The sequence below is a fragment of the Gregarina niphandrodes genome (assembly GCF_000223845.1).
Source record: "Gregarina niphandrodes unplaced genomic scaffold scaffold00022, whole genome shotgun sequence".
In the NCBI taxonomy this organism is placed as follows: Eukaryota; Apicomplexa; class Conoidasida; order Eugregarinorida; family Gregarinidae; genus Gregarina; species Gregarina niphandrodes.
In genome coordinates this window covers 50130-72757 of record NW_011645791.1, presented here as the reverse complement: position 1 = coordinate 72757, position 22628 = coordinate 50130, and the positions used below count along the sequence as shown (strand labels likewise).

Sequence of the window (22628 nt, the reverse complement as noted above, 5' to 3'; positions counted from 1 at the left end):
GGGGGGGGGGGGGGTTTCAAATCCGATACATCAATGTAAAGTGAGAAAAGTAACGCACATGACCGGAGATCATGTCCCGCTCAGCTGTCATGGCGTTTGGTCAGTGGGATGTTCACACATCAAAGTAAGTTAATCTGTAGTCGTCGTAGACCGCGCGCGATTCTTCCGGGCAGAAGTCTGGACTCGAACCCGCCACTTGGAAGCCGTTTACGTTTGCGTGTGTTTTGAGGGTTGATTGCGACTGCACCTGCGGGTGCACCATCATGGTAGCGAAATGGGACATTGTGGCGAAGAGTTGGTGGGAAGAAGAACTATTGTCGAAGAAGTCGAAGAGTCAGGCGGCGACCAAGCTGCCAGCGGGAGCCAGTTTCATGGCAGTAGGATCGCCCGTGGGTCCTGCATCTGGGGGTCCTGCTCCTGGGGGTCCTGCTTCTGGGGGTGAGCAGGTGGGCGCAGCGCGCTCAATTTCAGCAACGGGAACGGGTGTGTTGCGCACCAGCATTTACGAGAGGCTGTATCAGGATTTTCTGGGACGGCAGAAGAAGCAGCAGGAGGTGGAGGCAGCGAAGGCGCAAGCCCGGGTTGAGCAGGCGGCGGCGGAAGTGGCGCCAAAGTATGTGGATTTGGATCCGGGCGAGAATGCAGACCGTCAGCGCACGCGTGTGCTACTGCTTCGAAAGGAGCACAGTCAACTGCACCACAGTCTGCAGGACCTCAGACAGCTGGAGAAGGAGCGTGAGCCGCTCCTCAAGTGGCGCCCACTACGGCCGACGGCTGTAACGGAGATACCGAAAAATCACCCGTTATTGGAAGAGCTAGACTTTCTGGGCTCACCCTCAGCCAATGCACCCGCCATCCGCTCTCTTATAGCCAACCATAATGAAGCTGTAGTCAAGGAAATCATCCAAGTACTCAAGGACGCCAAGAGTAAACAAAAAGACATTCTTGCAGGCGCGCAGGAAATCGATGTCTATCAACAACTCAAATTACGGGAGGTTAGAAAACAAGCTGACGAGCTGGTCGACCGAGTACTCCATGCCATCATGGAGGAGGAAGGATTGCTGCACACAGAACTCATGCACAAGACCGATTACCCTGTTAACGGCGGCGTTAATAACGGCGGCGGCAGCAAAGGCTGCCCATGCGCTCGCAGTCATGAGGGTACTCCGTGTTCTAACAGTTGTTGTTCCGCCGCGCAGACTTGCAGCTGTCCCCGCAGCTACTATGGCTGGTCCTATGACGTCTCACTGGGCCCACTAGTCGTCAACAGGATTCGCACGTTCTTGGCCAAGTCCGGCAAAGTGGAAGACTTGGTCGCCGCCAGACGACAGGTACTCTCAGACACACTCCTGTTGCATGTACACAACCTCGCGGAGGCATTCAGACTCGATATACATGTACGAGACCTCATGGCTGAACTCCGCATTCCCAGACTACACATCAGGGGCTTCAGTTACGACCTACCTGAACTCATGAAACAGCAAGACTGGTATAACCGACTAGGCAGCTCCACCAGCCTCCGAAACAATCACCTGATCAATAAGAGCGTCAAAGAAATCCTCCATCAAGCGATACAAGATCTCGTTCCACCACACCTCGCTAAAAACACTGCGACCCAACCCAACAGCCCCGAATCCAAGCCGAAGTCCCTCCTTGAGTCGGACATGCTTCTTTGCTAGCGCCTGCTCAGTCTTATTGCCGTCCCCTTCATTGACGACAAGCGAACGGGGACTAAGCGAACGCGAACGGGGACCAAGCGAACGCGAACGGGGACCAAGCTAGGCAGCGATGTCACTCTGACGAGCCACGCAGTGCTACGGCTCCGCCGGTGTAGTGATTTGTCCAAAAGATCTGCGCGAAGTTGTTCCGAAGGATGACTGTATTCACCCACGACCGTTTCTTCTTCTGGCCCCAGCGGCGCTTACGTCCAAATCTCCTCCATCTGGAGCGTGGTTTTTCTTTCTTCCCTTCCTCGGGACCCCTCCCTCTTTCTGCCCCGACGGAGCACCAACGCGGAACACCAAGACGGAGCGAGGTAAGTACTCAGGCGGGTAAAGTACGGCATGTACGGTTTAGGTACCCACAAACAGGTTCATAGACCGACAAACAGGTTTAGGTATATAGGTGCCTGTTTGCCCAGGCGCCGCTGCCGTCGAGGGCGGTGACCTGTTCGACGCGCGTGTCCACCACGGGCCGGTCGGCCTGGCCCGGCGCCACGATGGCAGGTGCGGGCTTGTGAGGGGCATGGGTGGCAGAAACGAGCGCGGCTTGCCAAGCCTCTATTTTTTCGCGTTGAACGGTAACAAAGCGACCTAGATGGTTCCTATATAGGTCGCCAATCAACAGGCGAGCATCCGCCAACCCCCAAGGGGTCCGGCGCATCTCGTACAGCTTTTCCAGACCCTCAAATACCCACCGGTGGTACTGGAACATCAACTGGGATTCGCTTGGCACTTTCCACATATCCGGATCACCAGCTTGCCGCTGGCCACGAACTTCCTGTTGGCCACAAACTTCCTGTTGGCCATGAACTTCCTGTTGGTCGTAGAATGCCTGCAGCTCTTTACCAACGCTTTCCGGCAGTTCCAGAACCGCCTGTCGCAGCCAGTCCACTGACCTGTGGAAGGAGTGGAAATCGTCGGAGTAGAGGTACGGCGTGACGACCAACGGGAGCCAGATCATGTGAAGCAGTCGGCGTCCTACCATGCCGTAGAGCGTTAGGGGGATCTGGCTCATGGGCATTTGGCTCAGCGACCCGATACCCGGCCGTTCCCAACTTTTCTTTGCCGGACTTTCCTGAGAGTCAGCCGACCAGCCACCAGGAGGTTGGAAGTGCTTTTCCATCAGGTGCAACAGCGTCAAACGTACATCTCCTGAATTCTTTACCAGCTGTGACTGCGACCAGTTCCACAGCATCCAAAATATTACCCACTCACTACGTCCTGGCGCGTCCGGTGTTTTGCTCGGCTCCATGGCGCTACATTCAACCGCAAATCGCCACTGTTCTACAAGGACGGAGCCGTCTCCCTTGCTGAAGAAGCGCTCGAACAACTCAAACGTACGAGGAAGCTTTTCCTTCAGCGATAGTCGTCTTACCAATAGAATCAATGTGTCCCTTGCTGTCACCGGGGCGCCTGGCCTTTTTAGCGACGAACCTTCCCGACCTATCGCGGGCGTACCTTTGAGGGGAACGCCTCCCAGAATCGGACCTGTTGCCGCTCTGGGGTCTTGTGGCCTTCGTGCGATGGTTTGGGCCACGGTATAGGCAGCCGACGAGATCCTGGAATCTTGTGGCAGCCTTCCCTTTATTGTTTTAAGACTCTCATCCAGCAACCGCTCAGACCTACTACGCCCCTTCAACTCTGGCTGCTTCTTCTCCTTCGCTACTAATCGAGACAGGCGCTCCTTACCTAGCAACTCAGAACCTGAATAGAGCGTCATTAAATATTTCAAAACATGGCTCAGGCACTCTCAATGAAGGAAGAAGCCCGTTTAGGGACCTTCAGTCACTGCATCACCATGGCGATCTTCAGACCCCTCGATACCCTCAAAGTACTTCTTCACTTAATGCAACACATTTCCCAAACGCATCCTATCTGACCGCATTGTCCCGGTACGTTGTCCCGGTACGTTGTCCCGGTACGTTGTCCCCATCTCATACACTTCCCAATCTTGCGGCGGCAATACGGGGAGTGCGCGGTCGCCGCTTTCACGGCTGCCCTGCAGATGCGGAGAGCGAATAAGAGCGTGAAGTTGCTTTCCGGCTGGCCGAGGCAATGTTTCAACAAGATTTTGGACGACGAGATCTTTGGCGCCAATGTGGACCGCATTTCACAAGTTGCGGAAGACCTTTTTAACGTCAAGGACCCAATCGGCAACACGTTTTCAAAGGCAACTGTGGGAGTACTCGCGTAAGCTCCTCTGACCACCGGAGGCTGGCGAGACATTCACGCTGGGCACATACATGCTGGTCACAGATGCTTTGTTTTAGGCGCGCGTTGACGTTGACAGTCATCGTTCCGTACCAGAGACTGACCGAAGGGTCGTCTCGTAAAGAAGCAAGTACGCGAGCTTTGTACCGAGGGTTCCAGCGTCAGTGTTTTAAGGAGTGCGTCTTTACCGCTTCGTATGTGATTAGCTCGGACTACTTCGCCAAGAGTCTGCTCAAATACCGACCTGCGTTACGTGCGAGTGTCCACCAAGTTTACCAATACGGACTCTTTAGGTCCCTGTCGGCGAGTCTCTGCAGCTGCTCGCTCCCCGCCGCTTTGGCTGCCGTCCAGGGAAACAAGCCCGGCGCCGATGGCAAGTCCGCCGGCAAGACCAGCGGCACTGCCGGCAAGACCAGCGGCACTGCCGGCAAGACCAGCGGCACTGCCGGCAAGACCAGCGGCACTGCCTGCAAGACCAGCGGCACTGCCGGTAAGGCCAGCGGCACTGCCGGCAAGGCCAGCGGCGCTGCCGGCAAGACCTGCGGCACTGCTGGCAAAACTGCCGGCAAGGACGCCTCCAAGACCGGCACCCTGCCCGTCGAGGAAAAGAACGTGGACCGCACCACCAACGTGCTTCTCGCAGCCGCCAAGGCCGCCGCCGCCGGTGCGCTCTCCACTGTCGTCACCGCCCCCATCGAGTACTACGGCCGCCCCGCCAACCGCGCCGTCTCCACCACCTGTCGCAAGGCCGCACGCAAGTCCTGCTACAACGCCGTCAACACCACCATCAACAAGTCCCTCCAGGCCGGCATGTACCATAGAGTCCTTTTCGCCAAGCTCAACCAAATGGCATGAGACAAAACGCCGCTTTTTTCAACAAACTCTGCCCAAAAAAGGTTCGTGCCCTTTCTCATAATGGCCCCTACCAACGTCAGCAAAGTGTAAGGAACCATTTTAGCCCCTGACACTTCCCCTCATGCCATGCCAGACGCACTGTCCGGACCCAGGCTCAGGTGCCTCTTCGCATTCGCTGCCTCTGCCCAGCCATTACTCGGCCCGCCGGTCCGCTCACGACCAGCTGTCCGCAGTTTGTCCCAGCCTGCACTTTGTCCCAGCCTGCACATCGCCCCACCCCGCCACCATCGGGCCCTGCACCCCGATGGTGGCACTTGGTCCCCCACGTGGTCCCGTTGTTATTGCCGTGGTCGTAGTTTTAAGAACGGTCGCGTGTGCATCGTGCTTGCGGGCCGCATGGCTGGCAAGAAGTGCGTCGTGCTATCCGCGTACGACAATGGTAACCGCCAGCGGTCGTTCGGACATGCGCTCGTGGTAGGCATTGAGCAGCCCCCGAAAAAGATCACCAAGAAGATGAACGCGGCACAGGTTGAAAGGCGCACGGAAATCCGCGTCTTCCTCAAGCACATCAACTACTCTCATCTCATGCCCACGCGCTACGTCGTGGCCGGTGAGGTCGACGCTAAGACGCTCATCGGCGACAAGAAGATCGAAACGCGCGCTGAGAAGGCCGCCGTCCGCCGTGAAATCGCTAAGGCGCTCAAGGCCAAGTTCTGCTCGCCCGCCGAGGCCGCCAAGGCCACCAGAGACCTCGTCTTCCTCCGCAAGCCCCTCAACTTCTAAATTTTTCCCGTCCTCAACAACGCAGGCAGGGCACTCTTATTCCAATATACATGGGCGTTGTCTCCGCTGACATTCTCTCCACTGGCATTCTCCCCAGAGGCATCCTCCTCCGCTCCCATGTCCGGAGGGCATCTCTCCATCGCTTTGGGTGTTAGCTAGCATTGGGGGAGCGACGGTTAAGAGTAGAGCCAGGGGTGTTCCAGGCACTGCGCCGCGGTGCAGCGCTTGGCGGGGTTTGTCTGAAGCATGGTTGCCAGGAAGGCTTCCGCGTCGCGGGGGAGGGGGAGGCCCTTCCCGCGGAACCGGGGAAAGTTTTCGTGGGCCTCAAGCGCATTCTGCGGCCACTCCGTCTTGGAGGGTGTGCCCAATGCTAGGAAGATCTTAAACAGCGTGTCGATCTCACTATCACCCGGAAACAGCGGTCTGCCTGTCAGCATTTCGGCTATAATGCACCCGCAAGACCACAAATCCACCGACCGGTCGTAACGGCAATCTCCCAATAGCACCTCTGGGGGACGGTACCACAAGGTTACGACTTCGTGAGTCAGAGTCCTAGACGGGTCATGGTTGTAACGAGCCAGCCCGAAATCACCTATTTTGATTCGCCTCAAATCCTCACTCAAGAGAATATTGTGCTACGTATAAGAGATATTGGCCAAGCGATTTTATGTATGTCATAATGCATTCATGACTTGGGATACATTGCTTAGGGAACATAGACTTAGGGGGAACATAGACTTAGGGATAAATTGCCTGGGGAGAGTATGTGTCTGGGGGAAAGGTGTGTAGGGATTATCGTACTGGTTTGAGATCGCGATGCATAACGCCGTTAGAGTGGCAGTGCGCTATTCCATTTAGTATTGCGATTGCGATAGTCTTAACTTGTGATAGAGGTAGCCCTCCTCCTGGTTTTTGCCTTTTGATGAATGCTCTCAAGTCCATGTCGAGGAGCTCGGTCACTATACATAGCTGCTCTTGCTGCGAGGAGCAGCTGACGTCATAAAACGTAAGAATGTTCGGGTGCCCGGAGAGTTCCTTGAGCAAAACAACCTCTCTTATGGTCGTTTCCGGTAATCCAGACTGTGGGTCATCGTCAATGCGCGAGATTTTCAATGCAACCATTCCCTTGGCACTGGAGGCCCTGTAAACTACTCCATATGTCCCTGATCCTAATTGTCCGAGGTCGTGGTACGAGGAAGATGATGATGACCAAATGGAGGATCTTTGTCTATCTAATTTTGTGCTACTATTCGTGGAAGGGGTAATGTCAAATGTATTCTCCTTCGATCCCCCTTTGTTCTTGCCACCCGTCGTAGCACCCGCCGCGGCAGGGGTAGAGGGACTTGAGCGAGATATTAACTTATCAAAGTACGCTGTCCCGTCCAGGCAAGGCATCGGGGATCCGAGGACCCGACGAAGACCCCAGCGGGGAACCGCTCGTTGTGAAACGCCGGCGGAAGACATTGCGGTGGAACGGGACGGCAGATCCATCGCCCGAGATCCCGGCGATATGAGGGAAATCGCAGTATTCCGCATTCTTTTCCCACCGCTCCGATATTACCCCCTTGCACACGCGTGTGCACACAATTATAAAAATGTCTCGCAGGCATCAGAAGATCCTGGAATGCTTTCCGTGACACCCAACAGTGCATGTGTTGTCTCTGAGGCAGCGGTGAAAAATTATCCTCATCGATGTACCCCGGGCAGAAAAATGTATCGCCTTTTTCAGGCTTGCCTCCGAAATGTCATGAAGGGGGCTGGGATATCTCGTTGGCGTGGCAGTGCGAGATTCACATAAGGGTAGTTACCACTTGCCGGAATTATCGCTGGTAGTTGCAGATCTTATGGTTCTGAAGGTGACTGCGCGGTTTGTGATTATTCTGGTCGAATTAATAACGCTGTCGAGTGGTGGCGGAAAAAAATGGAGCGCTTTCGGGTGGAGATGGAGGACGATGCTCCGGCGGTGTACGAGGAGGCAGGCCGGCGAATTCGAGAAGGAAAGTTAGTCGCGTTTCCTACGGAGACGGTGTACGGGTTGGGTGGGAACGGACTGGACGTGGAGGCAGTGAAGAGTATTTATGAGATGAAACGTCGTCCGGCAGATGATCCAGTAATTTTGCACGTGATTGATTTCCAAGACGCCGTGGAGTTGTGGGACCTGGCATTACCGTTGCGGAGGGTGATAGCGGGTTTGCAGGAAGCATTTTGGCCTGGGCCGTTGACCATAGTGGCCAAGGCCAACAGCCAGGTCCCCTCTGAGGTGACGGCCGGAACAGGAAAGGTAGCGGTAAGGTGCCCCGCCCACCCGGTGGCGAGGCGTTTGATAGCCGCAGCCAGGGTCCCGATAGCCGCACCGTCCGCCAACCTTTTCAGTCGTATCAGCCCGACCAGAGCAGACCACGTCGCTAAGTACTTTGTCAACGAAGACTTGATGTTAATTGACTGCGATTCAGATGCTTGCACCATTGGCATAGAGTCTGTGGTGATTTCCGTGGAAGAAGACAGTATCCACATATTGCGTCCTGGTGCCATATCCAGAGATCAATTGCAGCAAGCGGCTCCGGGTATCCCCGTACATGATAAGATCATACCGATCGAGCCGTCTGCCCCTAAGGATGCCGTAGTCGCTGCTGAGTGTGATTTTGCGTCTTCGTCACCTGGACAATGTTTAGTGCATTATTCACCTTCGATACCGACTTGTTTAATTATATTGAACGACGCTGAGAAAGGCTTGATTGATACAGAGGCTGGTTGTGAAGAACGAGAGACGCTGCACTACGATTCTGCTGACTTGGAGCGGTTGCTGCCATTGCCGCTTTCAAGAAGTGCTGTTATTGATCTCTCTGCAAACCGATTTGGCTTCTTGAAGTCCAGCTGTTTATATTGGAAGTGTCTTTGTGATGCAACCCACGATTTGTTTGCGACCTTCCATGAGATCGAGGACATGAAGGTCCCGGAGCGTCTGTACATATGCACCACCATGAATGACTGTCATACCAACCAAGGAGTGCTAGATAGATGTATTAGAGCCGCTGCGCACCACGTGATTCACTGGAGTCCCGCCAACAAGCGTGCCGTGTCTCAATGATGCATTTCTAAACTCACAGATCGTCTGTCTGCGATCTAAACTCACAGATCTTTTTTTTTTTTGGGTAGCAAGAACCACCAACAGATCAAAACTGATGGTCTTTAAGTGGGTCCAAAACTGGAGGGGTAGTCCAGAACTGGTTGGGGGGGGGTATATAAAATATCGTACGATTGTTTGCACACAAATATGGAAGCATTTGATCCGAGTTTGTTGGATGTCAGCTGGGATGATGAGTTGGATTTCAAGGTAGCTGGTGGTGAAGATGATACAGTTATGTATCGACAGAAGCCTTGGATCCAGGCGATAATCGTGTGTATAGATTGTCATGACTTTGGTTTGTCGATGATGGGTATGGATGAATTCTTCAATACTTTAGAATCTTTCGTACGTTCTAGAGTATGTCAGAGTGTTCAAGATAGGATGTCAATAGTATTGTTTGGTTCTGAATTAAGTGCAAATGAGTTTAATATTAGTGGTATTACTGAGCTTAATATATTGTCTGTACCGGGTGCAGATTTGATAAATCAATTGAGGGAATTACAGCAAATGTCTGTTGACGATTTCAAGAGCAAATACAAAACGGCGCAAAATATGAGACGTTCCGCTGTGCCTCTAAGTCATTTATTCAGATTCTGTCTTAGAGAATTCAAGGTCAGAGGTCCTGCTAACAAATTTTCCAGAAGAGTAGTTATACTGAGCAACAGGGATGATCCATGCCATTTTATACAGTCAGATACTCAGGTCAGCTTGCAACTTGCCAGAGACCTTTTGAGAAATGGATGTCTAATAGATCTCCTTTCACTCAACAACAGTTTCGACTGGGATAAATACTGGTTTCCTATAGTCAAAGATTCCTTCTCTCTTAAGCAAAAGCAAGATACCGAAGATGCAGGCTGCGAACTTGACGATAACGCGCTTAAACGAAGTAACGAAACACCCATAGTACTTTCCGCTCAATTACCTCTTGGCCTCTAGAATTCAATGGCCTCTAGAATTCAATGGCCTCTAGAACTCAATGGCCTCTAGAACTCTACTGCACACTTGTGCGGCACACTTGTGCGGCACACGTGTGCGGTAGAGTTCTAGTTCAGACTGGTTCGATAAAACTGTGTGTTCAATAGACGTGTTTTAGTAATTCAGGAGGACGCAAGCCGGATTCAGTCATTGTTTATGTCATTGGACAATCGGATGAAGAGACAAAGAACCTTCCAGAAGACACGGTTGATCTTGCAGAAGGATTTGTATGTTGGAATAAATGTGTTTGTCGTTGTCATGTCGGCTAAGAAGCCTACGCCTATAAAGCTAAGAGCGAGTGACCACAAGCCGATTAAGACTGAGACAAAGTACTTACAGACGACGACAGGTCAGTCATTGGCAAAACAGGAGCTGGTTTCATATTATGATTTGGGTGATGGAAACATAGTTGAATTCTCGGGGAGCGATTTGAGGAGGCTAAAAGGACATGTGACATCCACCACAGAAGACATAGCTACAGAGGGCGTGGCTAAACAAGCAAAAGAAAGAACGGAACAAGATTCAGCCACGGATCGGGCGGGTGATAGTGGAGCAGCGACATACAGCGGTAGTTCCGCTGATATAGCTTTATCAAGAACAGCTAGGATGCGGTTAGAAGGTTTTATTGACGAGTATCAGCGCTATAGATACTGTGTCGGCGACAGTATCCATTTCATATATGCCTCTGATGAGTTGGTGGAGGGAAGTCGTCTGTTTCTTGACTCCTTAATCGAAGCTATGACTTTAAAAAATGTTTACGGATTGATCTCCTGGCAATTCCGGGACAACTCGTCGCCTAAGTTTTACTGTGCCGTTCCCTACCTCGCTCCCGCAAGCACTCCAGGCCTATACCTTCTGGCAATACCATACATCGATGACTTACGGATGCCGTGGACATACGCAGACTACAACCCACACCTACTCCACCAGTATGGTCTTCACTCCCAAACCCATAATCATGACACGGAAGATGTTCGAGATCACGAATTAAAAGACCAAGTGGAAACTAAAATGAAGTACGTGCTAGAAAATCTAACTGCCCCACAAGATTGGAATCCACAAAAAATACGGAACCCAGTCCTTACCAAATTCTGGGCAGGATTGGAGACACTGGCTTTAAGTGAAGCCGATATGGCTCCGGACTGGGTTGATGAGTCTCTGCCCAGATTGCATAAAAGACCACCCGTCACAGACGACCCGTCTCAGGACGAACGGGGAACGGAACGGGGAACGGAACAGGGAACGGAACAGAGAACGGAACGCAGCGATGACCAGCTCGCTAACGAAAATATGGTCCCGGATGAGGTATGGCAGGCTGCTAAGGACTTACACGCACTCCTGGCCTTGGGACGAACCACAGGCACCAAGCGGGGCACAGCCTCTTCTCGAACTTCCACCAAGAGAAGCAATGCTACTAACCCGGCCGCTTTAACGAAGCTCAAGGAGGACATTGCTGCAGCCAATCTCCGCAGTCAAAAGGTCACTGAACTCAAAATTCTCCTGCAACAGGCCGGCCTGCCCGTATCCGGTCGCAAGGACGAGCTTATCGAACGGCTCCAAACCTTCGCCGCCAGCTCCGACTAATCGTCATGAAGGAATTGACTACCGTCGAACTACGCTACCAAACCTCTCCTCGACCACTATCAAACTCCTCCTCCTGGGGCCCTGACCGACCAGTGGCTATTACCACTGGCCGGCCAGGACTCCACGTCCCCCTCAGGCAGATCCCCCTCAGCCAGGAGTCGGTAAGCCAAGGAAGGGGTCGGTGATGCAAGGGGTCTTTATGGCAACGGGTTGGTAAAGGCAGGAGTCGATCCACTTAGGGTCCACTCGCAAGTTAGGGCTCTACTGTAGCTCGTACTTTGATGTTATATTCACTCTCAAGTTTATTTTTCCGATCTTTCTCGAACTTCAGGACCTGGAAGCGTTGCTCGTCACCGACCTTCTGCAGCCTCTTGAGGACCTTGGCCAAAGCCATGGTCGCCTCCACGTCAATATACCCTCCCTCGTCAATCAGTCCGCTTAGGTCCACCTTCGCGACTCGGCCTCTGTTTCGTCGTCGTTCTTTCGAATCGCTAGAATCCGATAAGTACTCACCGCCATCCTGCTCCTTCCGGCATGGGGCATATTTTTCGCCTTGTCTTTTATCTCCGCCACTCTTCTCAGTCGCATGTTTGTCGCACACGTTTTTGTTCTTGTCGGACGCACTTTTGCCTGCATTTTTATCTCCAGATTTGCCTGTCTGTTTATCCCCATACTTCCTCGTGCCTTCATTATCCCTCGTGCCTGCGTACTTGGTCGCATATTTGTCTTCCAAGTGCCTATTTACATATTCCGCATATGCTGGGTCTGCATACTTGCCTGCATACTTGCCTGCATACTTGCCTGCACACTTGCCTGCACACTTGCCTGCACACTTGCTTGAATACTTGTCTTCCAAATGCTTCTCAGCGTTATCGGAATCTCCATAGTCGCTACGACGAGCGCTACGACTATATCTGTCTTCACCGTCCCTGACAAACTTTTCTTCCAGATAGCGCTGGTACATCGAGTCCAGAAAACGACGGTCGTTCGGACCTGGACCATGAGATTTTCGGTTATGAAGACTTGGATCATGAGGACTCCCGTTGCGTTGTGGCTCTTCTGCGCTCCGCTTGGAAGGCGACTGACTCGATCGACTGGGTGCCCTAGGATCGGAGGATGAGGAACCCTCCTCGGGAGAAATGGCAGCGGATGGCGCCCATCGATAGTCCTTTCGAGTTCTTTCACCGCGTCCCCTTTCGGCACACTTCCACTCTCCGGAACTCTCTTGGTCGCTACCACGATCGTCCTCGACCCATTTTTGTTTGCGGGGATTATTATCCTTCCTATTATCGACCGCTTGGACCTCACGGTCATGGACCTCACGGTCATGGACCTCACGGTCATGGACCTCAGGTTCATCGGCACATTTCATGGCACGCTTTAAATCTATGGGGCTTCCACTCCGTCCCAAGGACTCCCAGGCCGTGGAGTGAGGCCCAGACGACGACTTGGGTACTGGCGACGACTTGGGCCCCGACTTGGGTCCCGACGACGACTTAAGTCGTGAACGGGCGTCTCGACCGCAGTCGAGTCCCCTCAAGTCGAGTTCCCTGCTCTCTTCCGGCTGATCGCCAACAACATAGTCGAAGTCCAGCTCATCTCCCCGGGCCTCGGGATCGTCCCAGCGCCGAGCATCCCACTTTGGACTGTCGGCCCACTTGTCTGGACACGTCCCTGCAACAGGGGGAGTCTGGTCCGTTATTGGTAGACCCTGGTCTAATATTTTTTGCATGTCGTCAGGCAGAGGAATGTGTAGTTCGTCGTACATGATTTTATGTTGGACAGCCTCCTCATAAAGGCGTTGCGCCTCCGCGACTTGCGCTACCAGTTTGTTCTTCTCCTTCAATTCCTCTTCTTTCCGCCTTTCATTCTCCACGCGTTGTCGGGTGAGCTTGAGGGCATCTTGAATGTGTGTCTGACTTAGCGCATCGCCGAGGTGATCTACTCGTTGTGACAGGAATGGCTGGCTCGACGCGAACGGCTGGTTCGACGCGAACGGCTGGTTCGACGCGAAGGGCTGGTCTGTGAATTGGTCCCCGAACTCGCCGGTTTTGCCGAACCCCTCTTCCAACTCGCCCGTATCTGCTCCGTGCATTGCCACATGATGTCTCCGAACACCGCGACCTTCCCGCTTGGCGGCGTCATACGAGCCACCCTTTTCCAATCCAAATGATTCCTCTTCCAAAGGTCCCCGGATCGAAGCATTGTACTCCAAATCATGGATTTTCGAACCAATATAATTTAAAACTTCAGGCAGAGAATTCCGCGGCTTCAACTTACGATAATCCGCACAAACCTCACCCCAACAATCCAAACGGTAGCTCTTAGATACCTCACCAGCATCCGGCGACTGAAATTCCCGCAAGATATTTTCTAAGTTATAACAACCACATTTCATCTCAGCATACGCACGTATCACCTCAAGATGTAAGTGCAACTGCATCGGATACCGCGTCTGTAACAAACGACCTGACTCAGTCGGACACTCTACTGTTATACTGAATAGATTATACGAATGATCGGACATCTGCACATTCCTAAAATAACAATCACATTAAACATCGGTGGGGTGATATTAAACATCGGTAGTGATATTAAACATCGGTGGGGTGATATTAAACATCGGTGGGGTGATATTGTATGCTTACTCCGCGACACTATGAGCTGGATGATGGTAGAACCAGTCATAAACGTTAGTAGGTGGCAATTTTTGGTTATCATAGAGGAAACCAGTAATGCGTGAGTTATCGAAAGGTACTCGGTCAAGAGATTCTATAATCGATGAATTCTTCTTCTTTCTCAGAGGTTGGGGCCCAATATATTGTCCATGATTAGTAGCGTTATGGTTGATGAGAAGTTCCACTTTTGATAGCGGAAATGGTGCGCAGCGTGGGCTTAGAATTTCAGTGAACCATTTGACTCCGAAAAGCATGTATCTTATGTATTCGGAGAATAATGCAGGTAATGTGGCGGTATTTTTTGACCTCCAATTAGACCAGGGAGTTTCCTCGAAGGTTATAGTGGGGTTCTCGCATAACCGTTCGTCGGTTACGGAGAAGTTCCTTTGGTAATATTCTAGTGGTTGCAGTAGTCCATACTTCGCTTCGTAGGATACTTGCTCCAAGTGTTGTTTGCGGTCGCGATTTTTTTTTGGAACCGACGTTCTAATGGATTCCAGAACGTGACAGTAGATGTCATCGGGCATCTGAATGTTAGGAAGGACTCCTTGTTTAATAAGGAAGATTAGGACAGTAAGAGTGATAGTATAACTAGACAGATGTCCATGGTAGGCTCCGTTAACCCTTCGATTCTTCGACCAATTTTTTACAAGTATTGCAAGTTGTGCAAATCGCGAATCAAGCTTTACGTAATTCTTCAAAAGGGCCGAATTACAGAGCCCAACAACGTTCAGACTAACACAGATATCAACGTTAACGCCTGTATCAATATGCTGCAAACTCACCAAAGGCTTCTTAGCCGTTAAAATAGCAGACACTGTATAATCTTCTTTATGTTTTCGTTCGAGATGGGAAGTCAATGCTTTGACTACTGTACGAACATAACCCGTAGTATTCGATACATCCAGACTTAGATTAGCGTAGGCCACACTCTCGAAGTCTATCCACCGACAAACTTTATGACATTTCTTAGACTTAGCACAGTCTTGTAAGATCATCTGAAAGTCAAAGTCACTATGTCCAGTTGCTAATCCTGTTGCACTCGAACCATATAACCGTAACTCTACCCCCAAATAATTCTCCACAATCTTTTGTACTTCTTCTGCCACACGATTAGATTCATCCTTACGTCCAAAATTTTCCAAACGTTTTAGCAAGTCTAATGTCTCCGTCACACTGAAATCATTACTGCGGAACAGACCGCTAACCTCCAGATCACGTTCTAAATCCCATTGCCGACGATGGAACCAACCTGTCAAATATAATGCAGAAGATGGCATTCTTTCCAACACACGATCGCACACACTCTGACGCTCCTCACGAGTCACCCTCGGGAAATGACCAGCCAAGGCACCAGAATTCAACACACCACGCATCCGCGCCCGCTCACTCGCCACACTCTCCTCGTCAACAAACGGAATCGACGCATCCATCAATGGAACCGCCGCCACCTCATCCATACCTTGCACCGGAACCGATGGTAACGCCTCGGAAGCAATCGCCCCGGAAACAATCGACTCGGAAACAATCGCCTCCGTTAACAAGGCGTCCGAAACCACCGCGTCCGACAGCAACACAACATCCACCGTCTCGTCTGCCCTAAAGTCCTTCACGCACTCGTCGCCGGACCTTTCCTCACACGCGCGATCAGCTTCCCCGTCCTGACACTGCCGACCCTCGTCGTCATCCGGGTCACCCCCACGCTCACCACCACGGTCGCCATCACGGTCCTCATTCAGGTACTCATTACGGTCCTCATTCAGGTACTCACTACGGTCCTCAGCGAGAGTCGCCTTTGCGTCGCTAAGAGTCTCCTTGTTGAGAGCGTCGCCGCTGGCAAGGTCGCCGGCGGAGTTCCTGAAGACAGGAGCTTCGGCGTTGATAATGAGATACCGCATAAGCGTGTTATGTAATAGCTCGTAGATGATGTCTCCTCGGAACTTAGGGCTCTGATACCGATCGAGCATCGCGTTGACGATTAAGTAGACGATGCGTTGGAGTCCATACAGCATCTCGACAGTTGGAACTTGATAGAGTTGATAGCTGCCGATATTGAGTTGCCTCACGAGTTGTTGACACGCCTCAAGCGAGACTGTAGGGCTCTTTATTAGAGCCAGGAACTCCTCCACGATTCTGAATATGTACTGGGCTGACTGCATTCGAAACAATAGCACCAGACTGTCTCTGTCCAAACCTTGCCCGAAGTTACGAGCTTCCCATTCCCAATAAAGCGAATCGAACTCATCGGGATGTGATCCGCTCGCACCCAAATGCTGCGCAGCATCACTCTTATGCGCAGCATCACTCTTATTAGTTGCGAGACGGGCACGCTCTGGAGGCAACTCCTGAAGTAGACCGGACTGTAAAAACCAACTCTCATCGGACGTGTACTTGGGATTAACGGATAACAAGGAACCACCACCGTCCCGAACTTGTTCGTCCCGATTCCGGTCATCTCGATTCCGGTCATCTCGATTCCGGTCATCTCGATTCCGGTCATCTCGATTCCGGTCGGCCATGTCCGTGAATTTGTGGGTCTCCTTAAGCCCACGACGCTCGGTCCTATTATTGCCAGAACGCAACAGAGCACCTTCGCAAGCAGAAGCACCACTCATCTGCGACCGCTCGCTGGCCGTGCTATCTCGACGATGGAGCCCGCGCTGTCCTCCACCGCCCCGACTCATCCCACCTCGACGTCGGCCGGTTCCCGCTTGGCCACGACTACTAGCACCACCGCGGGCAAGTCGACCGCTACCACGGTAATAGCCACGTCCTCCACGTCCCTTTCCCCGTCCTTCCGAAGACCTCGACGACACCGATTCCGATCTATATCGTCTCATTTGATGTTGGTTCCCCCGGGCTATATTTTTGGAAAATTATTTATCGCTTGACTGGGGGGTCTGATCAGGACGGTCTTGATTAATGGTCCGCGGGTCAATGGTCCACCTTTAAGCTGTTGCGTCACCTTTAAGCTGTTGCCTTGGTGTGCTTAGGTTGACTGATTATGTATCTTCATCTGTCGATGGCGGCATTAAACTACATTTCTCGACCAGCAGTATGGCAGCGTCTCCTACGGGTCTGAGTCGTAGTAGCTCCTTGATCAGTTTGCGAGCACCGAGATGGGCAACATGTTGGTCAACGAACGAGTCAATGTCCAAGGCGTTTAGGTAGTCATGGACTTGTCGGTACAGGTCAAGCCGTTGCTCAGTAGAGCTGAGAGTGAAGTGTCGAAAGAGTGATGTTTCGGAAAACATTTCAAACGCGACGCAACCCGTCGACCAAATGTCGTATCGAGCGTCTAACGAATAATCCTCTTTCAAAGAAACTATTGCGGCCAGATGCTCCGGTGGTTGGTACAAAATTGAGCCGTTCCAATTGCAGCTCATATGCATCGGCACCTGCGCCTGGTATTGCTGTGTTCCACATTCTTCGAGAACGAGGTGCAACCCGAAATCCGAAATTTTCAAGCACTCGTCACGACTGACTAGAATATTCTGAGGCTTAATGTCCATATGAACCACATGCCTCTCGGTGTGCAGTCGCTTTAAGCCCTGCAACAACTCCTTCAGCCAACCGAACATCTGACTCAATCGTCGAGACGCAAGTGGTACCCGAGATAACCAACTGCCCAAATCGTATGCACATAACTCGTACACTAAAGCCGTTCCAAACAAAGAAGCATAGTTTATGCGCCATCGAAAATGGTAGTACAATCGTAGCAACTGAAACACAATCATAAAATGTGTGTGCACACACAGTTGTGCATAATTACGTACATTCGGGTGTTTCTCATTAGTGAGAATCATCACCTCGCGCGTGAAGCATTTGTTCAACCAATCAGTAGCGGCTTGCACTCCGTCCTGAAAGGACTCCTGTTTATCTGTCGGATAGTTAGTAAACTTGGCGGCAAGACGCTCGCAGTGGATCGTGTCAATCACTTCCCAGACAACGCTGAATCCTCCTCGGCCAATCGGCTTTAGTAGAATGAAGGGAATCTTACCGTCCCCTTGAACCTGTAGGCAACGCCCGGGGTAAGCGCTTAATGAGTAGTTAACAAAGTCACTCCGTTTAGACCCTGCCACACCCAAAATTCGGCGCTGCATCATTTCGTGCCATCTGCCAAAATCACAGTTATAAAACATCCACGAGGCTGGTGGACGCCGGAACCGTGAACATCGGGTGAGGAACCAGCCGTGTCGGTTACAAATGCAGTTTGGAGATAACTATCTGCTTCTCCAGAATGCTGGACTGAAGGACTTGAATTCTTAACTTCATTTCATTGATAACCAACGATCCACGCGAGTTCCACTTATATGGTCCAGCGGTGGAACTAGATGCCCCACGGCTACTGCGTTCAGCACTAAAGTTGTGTCCAATTTTTTCCGCGTCTACGCTCAAGTCGTCTACGTTCAAGCCGTTTGTGGTCAAGCCGTTTGTGGTCAAGCCGTTTGTGGTCAAGCCGTTTGCGGTCAAGCTGCCTCTTTCACCGTTGTTCTGACCCCCACTGTTTTCACCATTTGGATCTCCGGTTCGGCGCTTGATGGCCCCTTGAAATCCCGTGGTCATACCCTCGAGGATTCCACTCCGATTTGTGGGCACATAGAAACGGGTTTGAAGGCACCGAGGGGTCTTCATGTCTAACTCACGCTTCCTTCTTGAACCTGTTATTTCGCGTTCACGTGTTATTCCAGATTCTTCAAATAATCTTCTTCGTCAAACTTTTTCGACCACAAGAAACCTTTCGACCTTTCGACCTCGAGGAATGTTGAAAAATGGGTATCTCTATCTATGTGCCGTTCCCTGCAGATACCCTGACACCCTCACCCTGTGTATGACAGGTGTCACCCTCATTCACCAGAACGATGATTGACTGTTGGTTCTTAATGTTATGAGTTGGTAGTGGGTTTATGTATAGAAGGATGCTTTACTCCCTGGGTGAGACTTTGCTGCCAAAAATAATAAAGTTCCGGTCGTGAATTTCCTTATGACTTCTTTCTTCGAATATTACTCCAAGGACCGTCTTGTTGAAGCGCATATTATTGAGGTATAAGATTTAGGGTTATTAGATTACTGAGGTTATGAGGGTTATGGTAACTAGGTTATTATTGTCGAATGTTTGTTTAGGGTATTTTGTGGGTAAATCCGAAATGTGTGTCTGATGGATTTGTGAAAGTGTTGGCGCCGTATATGCTTCCAAGTTCTTCTTCTTCTGATGATGATGATGATGATGATGATGGAATTACATCAGATGATGGAATTACATCAGATGATGGAATTACATCAGATGATGGAATTACATCAGCTGACATTTTCATTAAAGGGGTTAAGAGGAATAGAGCTATTCATGGAGATCATGTGTATGTGGAAATACTTCCTCGTAATCAATGGGTTCAATCTCCCGGTGAGGGAGAGACGAATCCATGGGGAGTTATTGTCGGAGTAGTCCAGAGGACGAAATTACCTATTCATTGCGTTATACGGAACAATCGGTATAGTGTATCAGGAAGGATTGAAGATGAGTTACGGATATATCCTGAGGACATGGTATTTCGTGGTGTACCTGTAGATAAGAAGTATCCATGGTTCTTAATATCACAGAGAGACTTTATGAATAAATTTCATAAACATTTAGAGTCAAGTTCTGAGCTGCCGGAATTTGCCGTGTTTTGTTTGCGTTTTGTAGACTGGAAAGTTAAAAGTCGGTTGCCTCTTGGTGAGGTGATAGAGTATGCAGGGGACTGTTTAGAAACTAAGTATGAAACCTTGGCTGCATTAGAGGCATTTGAGTTGGACGATTGGGCCAAGCCACCTCCAGACCAGGTAGACGAATGGGCTGAGGAAAGAGTAGTAATGATACGGAAACATGTAGATGAGCTTACTGGTGGTCGTAACACTGGCTTGCATAGCGGAGACGTCTGGGATGAATTTACCGCAGGTCTGCCACGTGAGGATTTGAGAAACCGAAATGTCATTTCAATCGATCCTGAAACAGCAAGGGATCTCGATGATGCAATTCATGTTAAAGATTTGGGTACTGTTTGGGAGGTAGGCATCCATATAGCGGATGTATCATTTGTTATATCACCCGGATCTCCACCTGATTTGGAAGCTCAAAAACGTACAACCACTGTTTATTTCCCGAGCAAAGCGTGGCATATGTTACCACAAGCCGTGTGTCAAGAATTATGTTCTATTGATCCTTCTGGCGATAAGCTGGCGTTCACGGTTTTGACTTACTTCGATAAGAAGACGTTGCAACCAGTGAAGGATACAGAGCATGTATACAGTCCGAAGTTTCTTAAGTCGATAGTAAAAAATAAGTGTCGTCTTAACTATGACCAAGTACAAGACTTTTTGAACAGCGAGATCCCTATAGCAGATCAAGAGGTAGAGGAGGCTCTCACACCCTTCCAGGAAGTTAATACAACAACCAAGGGCCGCGGGCTGGTAAATCAAGTTAATGTGCAAGGTTCATTTGCATCCGTCCAATGCGAATTCAGTTTATCTACTTTAAAAAAGGACCTATTGGTGTTGCACAAACTGACCAAACAGCTACGGCGTGATCGATTCGCCGCCGGGTCCGTCCACCTCTCATCTCTGCAGCTTAAATTTCTGTGTAAAGAGAATGGCAAACCTGAGTACATTGCCGAGGAATCACACTCCGCGTCACATTGGATGATCGAAGAACTCATGCTGTTGGCCAACTGTCGGGTGGCCGAGCGGATTGCGGCCTCGCCTCTGGCTGACTGGGGCGTGCTTCGCGTTCATCCGTCGATAAAACAGCTGAAGGCGCTCAAGTTGTGCAAGAGGATTGCCGAAATTTGCCCAAAATTGCCGCTGGCTCTGGCGGATTTTGGTACGGCCACAAGCGTAGCGGCGCTGCTCAAGCGAGTGGCGGCTAAGACGTCTCCAAGGCTAGCATCTTTCGTCGAGCACTTGGTCATTATCAACTTAGAACAGGCAGTTTACCGATATGCTGCACGGACACACGGTCATCACTTCGCGCTTGGGTTCGATCAATACGCCCATTTCACATCACCTATCCGCCGGTATGCAGACCTGCTTGTGCACCGACAGTTGACTCTGGTGTTGCTCTTGGAACAACGGGCTAGAAACGATGGCAGCGACTGGCGAGGTACTGGAGACCCTGACCTTCTGGGTGAGTATATGGGGCGTTTCTGCCACCTCTCCGAAAATCCCTATGAGGACGAAGACGCTCTCGCCCGAGTTGACGGGACAGACACACAAGATGTATTGGATCAGATCAATGATGTGCGGATACGTGCGAAAAGGGCCAGCGAACGAGCGAGCGATTCGTGGCTGCTAATGTTCCTGGCTGACCAACCTAAGCCAGTGTTCACTACCAGCACCGTTGAACTCATTTCTGATCGCTCTATCAAGATACACCTGCCCGACATCCACTCCGAAGTCCGGATCGAGTTTGAGGTCTGTGCGTCAGGCAATACGACACGACCATTCCGAAAAATACGTAAAGAACATCTCGAACAAGTTACACTACCTACTCACTACACTGTCGCCAATCTCCCTGAAGATGATGATGATGATGATCCACAATCACCACCATCCTGCACCATCCACTGGGCCGACGGATACGAACTAGTTCTTAACACCTATGACGCACTACCCGTCTGGATTTTGCCGTCACGCGAAGTACCACTTACCCTCGTCGCTGTACCCGTACCACCTACCATGGTCAAAGCGGAGGAACGACGAACAAATAGCCTCCGCAACAAGGTGATAAGAATCGCCACGATCGCACAAGAACAAGATGCCGACTAACTGCTTTTTATCCCACCACCCATTTTCACCCACTAGTCGTGAACCCACCAGCTGATCAACACAAACACCATTGGCAACCTCGGACACATACCCAAAGCGAGAACCCTTTCCCAATGTGGGAGAGAACTCGGGCCCTCTCCTCCCCCCCCTTCAGAAGAAGTTTTGCTACTGCTCATGAAAGTGTTTTTTTTTATTTTTTGGGAGACAGAGAGAGGCGTACCCTCTCCGGAGTAGCTCAAAAACGGGTTAGAGTTAGCTACTTAAAAAAAACTGGGTGTGTACCTGCAACTTAAGCTCGCGCAAGAGACAGAGTCCTCGAGTCGGACTCCGCTTGCTAGGAGCCCATTTCGTCTTCACCAAACCGTTGACCGGCTTAGCTTACAGAGTGGGCCCGCTTACCCGACAGACCTGCTTACCAGGCAAGACCGGAATTTCCGGTGTGTGTGTTCATTGATGCACGGGTGACATAGTTTACTGGAACATGTCCATGGTGACCTCCTCGTATGCCTCGCGCTCGACGGGAGTCTCCGGGGTTTCTACTTGCTCCACGGCGCCGAGTTCGGGACCGTTATTCTTACGGAAGGCGCCAAGACCGAACTTCTTGTAAAGACCGGCGGCGATAGCCGCAACACCAGCCACAGAGCCGGCCGTCGCACCCGCGATGGTACCAGTGTTAGAACCTCCGTCCGTGGCGGGCACGGGAGCAGGCGGGATGATGTGGCCGTCGGTCGTGGTCGTGCTGCTCGTGTCATCCTCGTCGTGTCTCGTGGTGGAGGCATCTTGACTGTACGTGCTCGCAGCAGTCCTTTCACCGGTCGTGGTAGTGTGAGGCGTGGTGGTAGTCGTGAGATCACCAGGCGTGGTGGTAGTCGTGAGATCACCAGGCGTGGTGGT

At 51.2% G+C, this 22628-nt stretch overlaps 11 protein-coding genes across 11 annotated transcripts; 6 read left to right on the top strand and 5 right to left on the bottom strand.

Moving 5' to 3' along the window:
- Window positions 1–263: 263 nt before the first annotated feature.
- GNI_103380 (hypothetical protein) lies at window positions 264–1679 on the top strand (the record flags this gene model as incomplete). Its single annotated transcript, XM_011132944.1, has 1 exon — window positions 264–1679. One exon carries the CDS (start codon window positions 264–266, stop codon window positions 1677–1679), a length of 1416 nt encoding a protein of 471 aa, XP_011131246.1.
- Window positions 1680–2112: 433 nt separating this feature from the next.
- GNI_103370 (hypothetical protein) lies at window positions 2113–3441 on the bottom strand (the record flags this gene model as incomplete). The annotated part of the gene is made up of 1 exon (XM_011132943.1): window positions 2113–3441. One exon carries the CDS (start codon window positions 3439–3441, stop codon window positions 2113–2115), a length of 1329 nt encoding a protein of 442 aa, XP_011131245.1.
- Window positions 3442–3726: 285 nt separating this feature from the next.
- On the top strand, window positions 3727–4787 carry GNI_103360 (hypothetical protein; the record flags this gene model as incomplete). The annotated part of the gene is made up of 2 exons (XM_011132942.1): window positions 3727–3911; window positions 3992–4787. 2 exons carry the CDS (start codon window positions 3727–3729, stop codon window positions 4785–4787), a joined length of 981 nt encoding a protein of 326 aa, XP_011131244.1.
- A 396-nt stretch (window positions 4788–5183) lies between these two features.
- GNI_103350 (60S ribosomal protein L27) lies at window positions 5184–5570 on the top strand (the record flags this gene model as incomplete). Its single annotated transcript, XM_011132941.1, has 1 exon — window positions 5184–5570. The coding sequence occupies one exon, from the start codon at window positions 5184–5186 to the stop codon at window positions 5568–5570; it is 387 nt and encodes a 128-aa protein (XP_011131243.1).
- A 176-nt stretch (window positions 5571–5746) lies between these two features.
- GNI_103340 (cyclin-dependent protein kinase-like serine/threonine kinase family catalytic domain protein) lies at window positions 5747–6692 on the bottom strand (the record flags this gene model as incomplete). The annotated part of the gene is made up of 2 exons (XM_011132940.1): window positions 5747–6205; window positions 6372–6692. The coding sequence occupies 2 exons, from the start codon at window positions 6690–6692 to the stop codon at window positions 5747–5749; spliced, it is 780 nt and encodes a 259-aa protein (XP_011131242.1).
- A 799-nt stretch (window positions 6693–7491) lies between these two features.
- Window positions 7492–8658, top strand: GNI_103330 (Sua5/YciO/YrdC/YwlC family protein; the record flags this gene model as incomplete). The annotated part of the gene is made up of 1 exon (XM_011132939.1): window positions 7492–8658. One exon carries the CDS (start codon window positions 7492–7494, stop codon window positions 8656–8658), a length of 1167 nt encoding a protein of 388 aa, XP_011131241.1.
- Window positions 8659–8844: 186 nt separating this feature from the next.
- Window positions 8845–11256, top strand: GNI_103320 (Ku70/Ku80 amine-terminal alpha/beta domain protein; the record flags this gene model as incomplete). Its single annotated transcript, XM_011132938.1, has 2 exons — window positions 8845–9583; window positions 9791–11256. 2 exons carry the CDS (start codon window positions 8845–8847, stop codon window positions 11254–11256), a joined length of 2205 nt encoding a protein of 734 aa, XP_011131240.1.
- A 253-nt stretch (window positions 11257–11509) lies between these two features.
- Window positions 11510–13783, bottom strand: GNI_103310 (hypothetical protein; the record flags this gene model as incomplete). Its single annotated transcript, XM_011132937.1, has 1 exon — window positions 11510–13783. One exon carries the CDS (start codon window positions 13781–13783, stop codon window positions 11510–11512), a length of 2274 nt encoding a protein of 757 aa, XP_011131239.1.
- Window positions 13784–13900: 117 nt separating this feature from the next.
- GNI_103300 (hypothetical protein) lies at window positions 13901–16774 on the bottom strand (the record flags this gene model as incomplete). Its single annotated transcript, XM_011132936.1, has 1 exon — window positions 13901–16774. The coding sequence occupies one exon, from the start codon at window positions 16772–16774 to the stop codon at window positions 13901–13903; it is 2874 nt and encodes a 957-aa protein (XP_011131238.1).
- Window positions 16775–16936: 162 nt separating this feature from the next.
- On the bottom strand, window positions 16937–18209 carry GNI_103290 (protein kinase domain protein; the record flags this gene model as incomplete). The annotated part of the gene is made up of 2 exons (XM_011132935.1): window positions 16937–18050; window positions 18139–18209. 2 exons carry the CDS (start codon window positions 18207–18209, stop codon window positions 16937–16939), a joined length of 1185 nt encoding a protein of 394 aa, XP_011131237.1.
- Window positions 18210–18918: 709 nt separating this feature from the next.
- On the top strand, window positions 18919–21734 carry GNI_103280 (RNB-like protein; the record flags this gene model as incomplete). Its single annotated transcript, XM_011132934.1, has 3 exons — window positions 18919–18978; window positions 19059–19311; window positions 19378–21734. The coding sequence occupies 3 exons, from the start codon at window positions 18919–18921 to the stop codon at window positions 21732–21734; spliced, it is 2670 nt and encodes an 889-aa protein (XP_011131236.1).
- Window positions 21735–22628: the final 894 nt, after the last annotated feature.